This window comes from Epinephelus lanceolatus, chromosome 15, assembly GCF_041903045.1.
Source record: "Epinephelus lanceolatus isolate andai-2023 chromosome 15, ASM4190304v1, whole genome shotgun sequence".
NCBI classification, from domain to species: domain Eukaryota; kingdom Metazoa; phylum Chordata; class Actinopteri; order Perciformes; family Serranidae; genus Epinephelus; species Epinephelus lanceolatus.
The window spans coordinates 25,002,467-25,014,408 of NC_135748.1; the positions used below are offsets into that span (position 1 = coordinate 25,002,467).

Consider the following 11,942-nt stretch of genomic DNA (forward strand, 5'->3'; position numbering starts at 1 on the left):
CTGATGATAAAATAATGTGACCGACTGTCCCCAAATAACGCACTGCTGTGCCGCACCCTTTCCTGCACCCTTGGCTTTTGGCTGTGACTCAAAGCTGTGGAGTTGACAGAAGGTAATCCCCACCATGTGAGGCCTCGGCCCCAGTTTGGAGGCGGGGTGTGATTCATTCAAATCTGCCGGTGCTATAAAAAGAGGGGAAGTTGCAAGTAACCCAACTTCAACCCACAAGATCGTGGCACAGCACAACACCACTCGGGTAGTTATTCTAAGTGATAATGAATACTATTAAAGCCATTAAAAATGCAATAGTCTGTCTCGTGTTGCTGCCCCGTTTTCTGATGGCAGCAGTCATGTTTTGGCTGCTTGACTTTTTATGCATAAGGAAAAGGGTTTTCTTCAGGATGAAGGAGCAGGAGGGTGATGCCATCGATCCTCCGCTCTGCATATCGGACTCCAACCGTCTCTTCAGTGTGGAGTCCCTCAAGGCAGTGTGGCACGGTCATAAACTGGACTTCCTGAAGGCAGCGCATCTCGGACACGGAGCGCCCAACACCGAAGTTGTTCAGCTGGAGGATCAGCGGCGCAGCCGCATCCTAGATTACGCAAAAGACAAGAGACCGCTCATCCTCAACTTTGGCAGCTGCACCTGACCACCGTTCATGGCGCGTCTGAAGGCTTTCCAGGGAGTCGTGCAGCAGAACGCAGATATAGCAGACTCTGTGGTTGTCTACATCGAGGAAGCGCACCCCTCCGACGGCTGGGTGAGCACTGACGCGCCCTATCAGATCCCCAAACACCGGTGTCTGGAGGACCGGCTGAACGCTGCGCAGCTGATGCACCTGGAGGTGCCCGGCTGCCCGGTGGTGGTCGACAGCATGGAAAACTCCTCCAACGCTGCCTACGGAGCTTATTTCGACAGACTTTATATACTGCAGGAGGGAAAAATAGTATACCAGGGTGGCAGAGGACCCGAGGGGTATCGGATCACAGAGCTCAGAGACTGGCTGGATCAATACAGAAGAGAAACGCTGGACAAACCCAGTGATCTAGTTATTAATGTGTAGATTATTTCTCATCTTTGTAGAGCTGCTATGACGAAAACAGAAAACATGCTGCAGATTTTTCAGTATTATAACTCCAACTAGATAGATTTTCTCCGTCAATAATGGTTTTAAGTGTATTTATTTTTGATATGGTTAGATCAAATGAATTTATTAAACATTGTAGGCTGCACTACAGTAGGCTCCTTCATGTCATGTTGGACATAGACATCCTGTTAGGATCCACCACAAACAGGTTAGTTTGTCTGAACCTTGTATGTCTGTTTGTGAACAAAAGTATTTTTTGTGTCAAAAGTTTTGTTTTGATTTCTTCTCCTTGTGTAAATGTGTCTTTAATGAACCGGCCAGGACGCAGAGATGTGCGCATCACTGTGCTCGTCAGTACATAGTGAAGTTCGGTTTTTAAACGGGCTGAATCCAGAAAACCGACACTGATGTTTTTCGTACTGGAGATCACGGTGACTGTGCTGCTCTCTGCCCTGCATGGCGCAACTGTTTTGTAAATATTGTTCCGTTTTATGAATATATTTTTCATACAATAAAATGCTTTGATCTACTCCTTTATTGCAGGCCTGTTTTATTACAAACTAAACACTTGGTGTATTGTGCAAGTTGCATCACTGGGGGTTTGCATGGAAGGTGGGGGAGCTGGTGTGCTGTCCTTTTATTCCCTTTTTGCAATAACATCATGCTGTGCATAGATTTTACAGTAATTTGGTCTCGTATAGTAAGAAGACAAAAGGATGAATGTTCAATTTCCTGCACAATAAAGCACAACGGGCCTCGCATGGATTCTTCCAGAAATCTCCTTTCTGAAGTGCAGCCACTGAAATTGGTGTGTAGAAGCAGAAAATATGGAGTCACTTCAAAAATGATAAGATCTCCCCAAAAGCTCCGAGCACAGGATGTATGTAAAAACAGTAATTATTGCATTGTTAAAAAAAAACTGAACAGCAAGAAAAATCTTACTTTTTTTTAAAGAGCATTGTAATTTTGGCTGAACTTTTTTATTTTACATCATTTTCTCAACTTGTTTTTTCTTTTTTGAGTCAGCAGTCATTCTGACACAGTAAATGCAGTTAAGTTTTTCCTCTAAAATCAGACTTGATTGCAAACACATTTTGACTCTGTAATCAGGATGAAATATCATCCGTCTCCTCAGTGGCCAGGCACTTTTAAGACTGTACTGATAGTGATTATAGATCCTGGGTTACTGCTGCAGTGAAAAAGCCGTGCTTTGTTCTCCACAGCCCCTTCCTAAGCCTTTGACCTCTCACAATTAAATGAGGATAATCACGCTTGATCCTATTATGCTGAGTGATATATCCACCTGTAAGGGTCTAAACACAAATGTTTTCAGGGCTTAGCACACCAATCCCAGAGCAGAAAAACAGTGTTAGGAGTGAAGGCATTTAACTGTGTACAGAATTCCCCTGGATAGCGCACGTAGGCTACGCACTGAAATACTCTCTGTGGTGACTTAATGCTGCATTATTGCTCCCATGATCCTTCAGCATGTGCTGAAAACGTACACTAAACGCCATGAAAATCACCATGTTGCCAAATGTGCAAAAAAAGTATGTTATTTGTAAGTTTTCCCAGGAAAAGGTTTTTGTCAGTCTTGCAGTACACACCATCTAAAACTGAAGTTAAATCCCCTCAGAGGCTGCAGATACGAGTCACGACGCAATGAAGGCACAACGGGGGGGGGGAGGGGGCAATGCCTCAGACACAGATGACTCAGGAAACCAGATAATAACGCTGACACAACCTGTCTGTATGTGGAGCCACATCTCGTCAAATGCTTTGGGTTCCCTGCGTCTCCAGCTTTCACAGCGCCATTATGCACAGTCAACTCTGGGATATAAAGCTGTTACCCCCAGCATGGCAGCAAAGTCACAACTGGGACATAAATCAGTGTAGACACAACACAACAGGGCTCTTAAAGTGGGTAATGTTACCAGGACACAGCACTTACGAATAATGACTTTGAAGCAAATTTGATTTACAGCTATAAATTTAACTGTTTGAAATTAGTGGTTGTAGTAAGGATGACTGGAATGAAAGCTTTTGTTACGGGTCAAAAAGGATCTCTGTTTTTCTTCAGGTCTGCACCGTGGCAGCGAAATAGATCATGTCCTTCCAGTTTTCAGTACACTATGTTTGTGTTGCGCCGCAGTTAGAGATCTTCTGCAGCCAGTTCACATGCTCGCTTCCCATTGTGTCCTTGTCACATTATGTCCATACATGAGATGTGCTGTTGATCAACAGAGTAACATAAAGCAGGAGCAAGTCAACAGGTTCCTTGGTGCTTTTACTGGAGATCATTTAGACCGCAAGGTTGGTTCTTACTCTCTACTGTATTTCTCTGGCATGATTTATGTTTGACTATTCTAACCAGCAGCAAATGAAAAGCTCAGGTCTCAGCTTTAAATAAATATGTTTTCATGTACACAAATATTTTCTAAAATTAGGTGATGTGCAATTAAAGTCACGTTTGTGCCAACCAGCCCATCAAACAGATGGGATTGGTTGGCATGTTGTTAAAATACTAAAATGACAAAAACTGAATTAGTAGAGAAAATTTGAACATTTAATTTTAACAAGAACCAGAAAACATGAACATAAAAAAAAAATATGAGCCCATTCTTAAACCAAGCAACATTTTTACGCAAATCATCAGTAGGACTATGTAATTGCTTTTGCCATTGATCATTCAAATTATTAATAAAAACTTGAAAAACATTGTTTTTAATCATGCAAAACAGTATTAATCTCTCGAAATAAAGTTACATTTACAACTGTAAATCCAAAATCAGTGTGCCAACCAACTCTGCTTACATTTGACACAACTTTGTGATGAAATTAAGTTAGCTTAAGCTACTCTCACTCATCACAGACATTCAACTCTCATCAAAATGTCGCTGAGTCTTTTGTCTATTAACCAAAATTGACACATTTCCAATATTTCACTCTAGCACAGTTTTATCACATGTAGTTTGAGGACCATTTTCTTTATTTTCGATGCTTTAAATCTGAAATGTCTCTGAAAAGTTTTGGACACTTATATGTCTTAATGTGGCATGCGTGGAAGTGAAGAAAGCAAACATTTTGCTGTTCCAACTTTGTGTCCGTGACCTTCAAAGGACCAGAAAACAGATGTGTGCCAACCAACCTCGGTCTCCCCTACCTGCATATTAAAGCTTGCTGCTTTTCCCTTTGTCATGTCTGTTTAAATTACCGTAAATATCTTTAGGTTTTTGGACTGGTGGTCAAACAAAATTTGAGGACAACATTACCTTGGCTTTTGGGAAACTGACGATTGACAGTTTCAGCTGTACACAGCACAATTAAGGATAAGAAAGCTCAAAGAAATTATGCAACACAAAGTTATATTCATGTTTTCAGACTTTTGGCGAATCCTGCTTTTTTCCTTGTAAATGAATCGATAGTTTGACCTCCTGGCTCCCAGATATTTTCCCAATAAAACATAAAAGATTCTTCTTTATTGAAGTGATTATAGACAGTGGATATGCTGTATACATTGGGTCATGAGTAGACATCACATTGGAACATATGTTGCTGGTTTGACTGCAGGGGGTTTTACAGTGACCTTACTTCGCTGCTCATCTGGAACACATTTAACACATAAACATACAGTATTTATGTAGAGCTGACAGTTGACTGAGGGGTACCTGCCTAGATGAAATATATCGTGCAGTGTATGCAGTGTGCAACCCTGAAAGAACCTCACCCCACCTCACACATACACACACACACGTACACTGGGAATTCTTTGAATCTGGATTCTTTCCACGCGCAATTTTCCATGGATGTTGAGTTTCATCTGTCAGTGGAGAGGCGGACAGGAACAAAGGGTTAAGGGGTCTCGGGCTGGGGGGAGATATTTAACTTTTGCTGTTCTGTTTTGCTTTATGACTTGGAGGGAGTGCAATGGGTCCTTTGAGGTGGGTTTTTGTAGCTTCTCTGGTCAGCTTTGAAGGTCAGGGCCCCTCTCTCCCCAGGGTCATAACTCCACAAATGAATGTCTGGTGGTGGGGAGTCGGGGCCTCGGCACACAAAAAGGTTTCAGTTAAACCTGTGTGATTCAGGTTTAACATGTTGAACACTTAACCATGCTCTAAACAACCTTCTTTTTTACTGGAATAAATAAACTCATATTTCAAAACTCAGGGGGCCAGTTTTAGTTCCACCGTGGACGTATTTACAGGAATACAGACATTATTCAAGCCAATCGCCAGAACAAATGTTGGCACGGTGTGTTTCTGCAAACCGAGGACATGTTACATTTATCGCAGATACGTGTAAACTTTTTGTTCAATTTTCCATTTTATGTTGTGACAATGTGTGTGGTTAGGTATAGGCACCAAAACAACTTGGTTAGGGTTTGGAAAAAACATATTTTGGCTTAACATACCCAGTTTGGTTGCTACAAACACAGCTGACGTCATGTTAGAAATACCTGTGTTTGTTGCCACAAAGGCAGATGGAAAACTCACTGGTCTCAAACAGTGGTCTGCCGCTTGGCAGCTGTCTCGCCTAGGTTATGCCCAGGTTTAGGTCCAAAAACCACTTTGCTAAGATTAGGAAAATGTCATGTTTTGGCTTTGAATACTTGCATGATCACCATAAACACAGCCCAAAAATACAGCTGGAAATCTACTATCGTCTTGGAAAATACCAGCGTCTGTCGCTACAAACATGGCTGGAAATGTCCTGACATCTTGTTAGAAAAATATCTAGTTTTGTCACTATAAACACAGCTGGAAATTTCCAGATGTCTCATAAAAAATATCCAGTTTGGTCCCTACACAAAACACAGCTTGAAGTGTTCCAACATTTAGTTAAAAAAAAAAAAAATTCACTTTTGTCGCCACGAACGCAGTCAGTGTTCTGAAAAATAGAGCCATTCCTCAGAATCTCCGTCCAATACAAACTGTGCATTCGCAGTGCATTTAAGAGGTGGGGAAAAAAAAAAAAGATACAGAGGACACGCCCATACTTTGAACCACATTTATAGATGTAGTAGCACATTCTGATGTATATTTCCTACCTGACAGAAGGAACTGCTCTACTTTTACCTTCATTTATAGACCTGGTACACCATTCTGATAGATATCTTGTTTCATTGACACCAACATGGCAGGAAATGTCCCAACATCTCGTTGAATAATACCTGGTTTTGTCACTACAAACACGGCTGGTATTGTCCCAGTGTCTTGTGAAAAAAAAAAAAAACGGTTTGGTCGCTACAAACACGACTGGGAAGGTTTTTTCTTGTTAAAAGTTTCTGGTTTCGGGGTGTCGGTGGCTTAGTGGTAGAGCAGGCGCCCCATGTACAAGACTGTTGCCGCAGCGGCCCGGGTTCGACTCCAACCTGTGGCCCTTTGCTGCATGTCACTCCCTCTCTCTCCCCCCTTCACGTCCATCTGTCCTATTGATTAAAGGCTTAAAAATGCCCAAAAAAATATCTAAAAAAAACCCCACAAAAACAAAAAAAAAGTATCTGGTTTCGTTGACACAAACATGACAGGAAACGTCCCAATGTCTCATTAAAAAATATCCAGTTTTGTCACTATAAACACACTTTAGAAATGTCGAAATGAGACGTATGAATCATAAAAATTTAACATATCAGTTGTTTGCAGAAACATACAATAAGAACATTTTAATCTGGTGACTTGGCTGAACTATTAGAGAACAGAAAGTGTTGTTATGAATGAAAGTTTATTTGGGAACATTTAATGGAGCCTTGGTTACAGCACTGTCGCAAGTATTGTCTGCATTAGCTGCGGTAACATGTTAAAGTTTCAGCATCAGGAAACGATTGTAATCCACATGCAATGCATGCTGGATAGCACTCAGTTTAACATTTTAACTTCTTATACTTACATAACTGCTGCCAGATATTAAGATATATTGGACTGTCAGGGTTTTTTAAGGCGAGGTTTTATAGGTCATGGACATGCTGTAACCCAGCAGGAGTCTCCGAGACATTTTCTAATAAAGTTCAGTCTGGAGTGGGAAATTGTTGGATGTAATGCGGAGGAAAAAAAAAACACAGATTGTTGCCCGAACGGTAAACTGAAATAGTGCAGCGACAAAGTGGAAAATGATCTGTTATGTGGGACAGGCAGCACTCATCCTTGACTCCTGTGATGGTCTGTGCTGTTTAGGAGAAGACGAGTGAAATGTAATCCAGGAAGTGCTGCCTGTAATGTCAGATGTTTGTTTTCTCATCCTCACAGTCACATGTTGTTGTTTTTAAATAATATGTTGGTTTAAAATGAGAGTTTTTGTTAATCTATTTTACATATGTTATTGAATACTGGCATGTGTCTTAATTTCAAATACCGGTATGTAAAAGCTGTCAATTAAAAACAAAATGCAGTGCTTGAGTGCAGAGAAATGCACCACTTTATACTGAGCTCCTGCCTGCAGCCAGCCTTCCTCTGTCTCCTTTTAGATGGATGACACCTTGTGGTCGTACTCTGACACTACATGAGGTTTCAGACATCAGTATGTGAGAATGAAACGCGCTGGGCATTAAAACGTCTGCACTGCTCTCTGTAGGCTGAAAAGCATTAATAGGGAAAGCAAAACTGCTGACTCTCATTTATCACATTTGTGCTGACCTCAAGAAATTCTGTATGTGCTCGTTTTATCAAACCTGTCCTTGTTGAGTGGCGAGGTGTGCCTGTTCCTGAATTAGTTCAACTTTGCCTTTGGGACTGGTCATGTTTAGCCAAGATCTCTGAACCAGCATTTGCTCTATCCCTAACAGGCTTTATCTCAGCTGCTAGGGTCCATCCTTTGCATCTGGAAAAGTCAAGTTAGACCTGAATATAGAGAGTGGGTTAAGATAATGACAGAGACTTCATCATTGGAGTTAATGATAGCCAATATTTGCTTGTCTGGAATCAATTTTTGTCTTTTATAAAAGGACTAAACATGTCATAGGAGCTAGACACTGTACTGACATGAACTACAGTTGTAACATACAGATGGAGGCAGTAGGCTTTTGCTTCTTTTATTTATTTGTTTGTTTGTTTCCAGGCTTGATTTGTAGAATAGGTCATCCAATGACTCCTGTAAAGTTTGGTGCTGTGCTGATGGACTTTTGAATCATTAATGTTATGGAGTCACTATATCTGTCCACACAGGAAAGCCAGCATGATCAGAATTTTAATGACATGCTGATACTATGTTATATTATAATAAGGGCTGAACAAATAATCAAATTACTATGAAATTGCATTATGGCCAAGTGCTGTATCCACATCACAGGAGCTGCATGCTTTTTAATAAAGGAAAAATGTGCCTTGACGTAAGGGGACATACTGGTACAGACTACAGACCCCAGCAGAAATCACATCACTGCCACCTTTACCCAAAGGTTAGCTGGCCACATTTGGCTGTGAGGCGAGAACAGCATTGGTATTTGATGCTTCCACCCTATATTTCATTCCTTCTAACTCTGACCTCACATAATCATGGTACTCATTCACAGAATAGGTTGTTCCTTCACACTCCCTTAATCAGAACTGAACTAGGAAGAATGTCATTCTCTTACAGTACTCCTTATACATCGAATAATCTACGAAAGACCTTAAACTTAGACACTCTGCCACTCTTATGGCTGTTTAAATGCCTTCTATCTGATCTTGTTTTAATTGAGTGCAAATGTTTTTAGCTATACATCTACACCTTAGCATGCCTATCACCCTGTGTTTCTCCTTTAAGTGGCCATTTATTGCCATTAACAAAGAACCATCATGCATATTGATTGTTTTTAATGTCTTTGTTCATGGTCGGCATCACTGAAAATGAGGGTCACCCTCAATTCATTTCCCGAGTCTTAAATAAAGGTTTGAATGAATGAATGAACATCATCATATTTTTTTTCCCAGTATCATTACCACTAAACTTGCGACTCATATTACAGTGGCAATATCTGTCAAAATAACTTCAGTAGGACTCCTTTTGCACATTGTGCAGCCCTTATTATAATGCATGTGAAGGGAACACCATTATGTGACCTGGATTCATTGGCCAAGTTGACAATAATTAATTATTTAATATAAATACATGATATATTTACAAATGTTACAGTTTTTCTAATGAGTCATTAATGCTTCAAAGGCATTCTGGCACATTTCTGTCCCAAAATGGCAGCCAGAGGAATCTGTTCTTTATATTAAAATTTTAAAGGTGTTTTCATTTATGTTGCTTAATTAGAACAGCATGAGGTGTACGAGCTGTGCTTGACTGACATCTTACAACTTACAACACCAAGCATTAAGATGCAGGACAGATGAAATGTAGCGGTGCGATAAAAATCAGGCAGGAGGAACAAACAGCAAGGTTACAGCTGTAAATATAAACTTTGTAAGCTGTAAATTATACCGTTTCTTATCATGCACTTTTCTGTCATCAGCTTCTGTCACTGCTCTCTCCTGCAAAGCAGCATCCTGCCTCCTCTGCTGCTTTTATTATCTCACCTTGTAGCTACAGAAACAACAGTATGTCTTAAATGAGAGAGGTCAGTCCCATTCTTCACAAACTGGCTGGGCATTAGAGAGCATCGCCATTTCCTGTTTCAAGGTTAACTCAGCTTAAATTCTGGTGGGTCAAGTCACGACCTGAAACATATGTCTTGCCCTGTTGGTCATAGAAATTACTGCGTAGAGAAATCCTGTCTGACCGTGCCTTTATCATTCCTATTAGAACACAGTGTAGAGACGATGTAATTCCCAGAGTTGTTCCCCCAGCTTACACCTGGCTAGACATTCAATCAGCCAGAGTCAATGAGACATCTGTGTGAGTGTGCAGAGCCTTTAAATGGTGACTTCAGTGATTTTATCATTGTTAAACAAGCTTTGTTCAATAACAACAAAAACTTATAAAAGCCATCTTTGTTTGTCTTTCCACTGTTGCAGAAATCACCAACCCTGGTTTGGTTGAAATAAACCCTTAATTCACCCAGATGTGAAAATATGCTGGCCCTATAAACGCTAAAATTAATGTTTATTTAACCCTTTGAAACCTGAGCAAATTGGCTTGATTTATTTTAAAAACATGGGCAGACGGCAACGAGCAACGAAAGATGAAATGGCTGCAAAAAAATTGCAAGAAATTAGTAAATAAAATAAAATGACCTGGGAAAAGTGCTAAAAACATAATTGAAACATAATTTCAAAGTGTAATAATGATAATAATTAGAAATGTTTGTTTTTTTTTCTTAGAAATTTTTTTTGTTTGTTTTTTTGCTATTTAGGGGACATTTCTTACCAAGTTACTCAATGCCTTTTTCCCATGATTTTGAAAGGAATCACAAGGTTCAAAGGCCTCTGAAAGCAGCACAAGAAAAGTGATGTCGCTCCAGGTTTCAAAGTGTTAAATGGAGTCTGGTGAATTTGGTGATAGAGATTTTGGGGCTGTCTCTGGTTAAACAGAGGATCTTAAAATCTTTAATATTGTTGTCAGACACTCAGAATAATAATCTGAGCCTGTCATTAGCAAAAACAAACACTTTTTGTGTACGTAAACTGACGGTGCAGAAATGCCCCAAGCGATTACATTGCAGCCTTTTTCAGGCTAAACTCTCCCTGATATTGGACCGATTTCCAGCTGAAAATAGGCTCCAGGTTGAAAATACCAAAGCTACTTTTGAATACCCAGAGATCACAATGTGATACTACTGGTAAACTATAGTGCAGTGTTCAAAAAACTGCACACAGAGTTTCAGCACAAATCCATCAACACTCAACAAGTTTCTCCACTTTGCTGTATTATGCTTTTTCCCCCTACATACACTACACATACTTCCCAGCTGGCACACGACTGACCTTCAATGTTGAAATGAGGTTGAAATTGTGTCACTTGTTGTTTCAACATTTAAGCAACATTGAAACAACATTAATTCTGATAGTTGTAAAAACATTAACAAAATTCTCGTAAATGAGCATTTAAATTTCAGAAAGATCTGTTTCAATGTTAAAACAATTTTAAAACGATGTTTAAAGTTTATGAAACAATGCTGGGAGATCAACATTGATTGATCAAAATCAATTAGAGACAGTGAATAACCTTTAGAATGCCAGCATTGTGATGTTTTCCAACACCAGAAAATACTAAAGATGAGAGAGTGAAACGATGCTATGCAGGTATCATTTGCCCAGTTTTTTGTAGATTCATCTTTTTGGGGCTGTAGAATATAATTTACCTCTTTGATTTGACAATATCATCTTTTATAGCAGTGACTCCCAACCTTTTCATTAAGGGACCCCTTTTCTTTCACTAAGTAAATTGAAGACCTCGGACTATCTGACATATTTTAGGGATATTTATTTTGTATCATATTTAGTGCATAATCATAACAGACAACAGAACAACTGATGAATTATACAAGTAACCCAAATAGTGAACACAACAACTGCAGTAAATTTGTGTAATATGAGCGAATTGGATGAATTTTGAGCAGATGATTTCCTGTGAATATTACTTCAGACATTGGTTTGACTGGGTTTTTTGGGAACTTTTTATAGGATTCTCTGTATTATCCATTTTTTTAAACAATCATACAGTACAGGCCAAAAGTTTGGACACACCTTCTCATTCAATGCGTTTTCTTTATTTTCATGACTATTTACATTGTAGATTCTCACTGAAGGCATCAAAACTATGAATGAACACATGTGGAGTTATGTACTTAACAAAAAAAGGTGAAATAACTGAAAACATGTTTTATATTCTAGTTTCTTCAAAATAGCCACCCTTTGCTCTGATTACTGCTTTGCACACTCTTGGCATTCTCTCCATGAGCTTCAAGAGGTAGTCACCTGAAATGGTTTTCCAACA

At 39.7% G+C, this 11,942-nt stretch overlaps 1 protein-coding gene across 1 annotated transcript; it reads left to right on the top strand.

Moving 5' to 3' along the window:
* Positions 1 to 228: 228 nt before the first annotated feature.
* Positions 229 to 1,616, top strand: dio3a (iodothyronine deiodinase 3a). The gene has a single exon (XM_033642297.2). It carries the CDS (start codon positions 276 to 278, stop codon positions 1,062 to 1,064), a length of 789 nt encoding a protein of 262 aa, XP_033498188.1. The 5' UTR covers positions 229 to 275; the 3' UTR covers positions 1,065 to 1,616.
* The last annotated feature ends 10,326 nt before the right edge of the window (positions 1,617 to 11,942 follow it).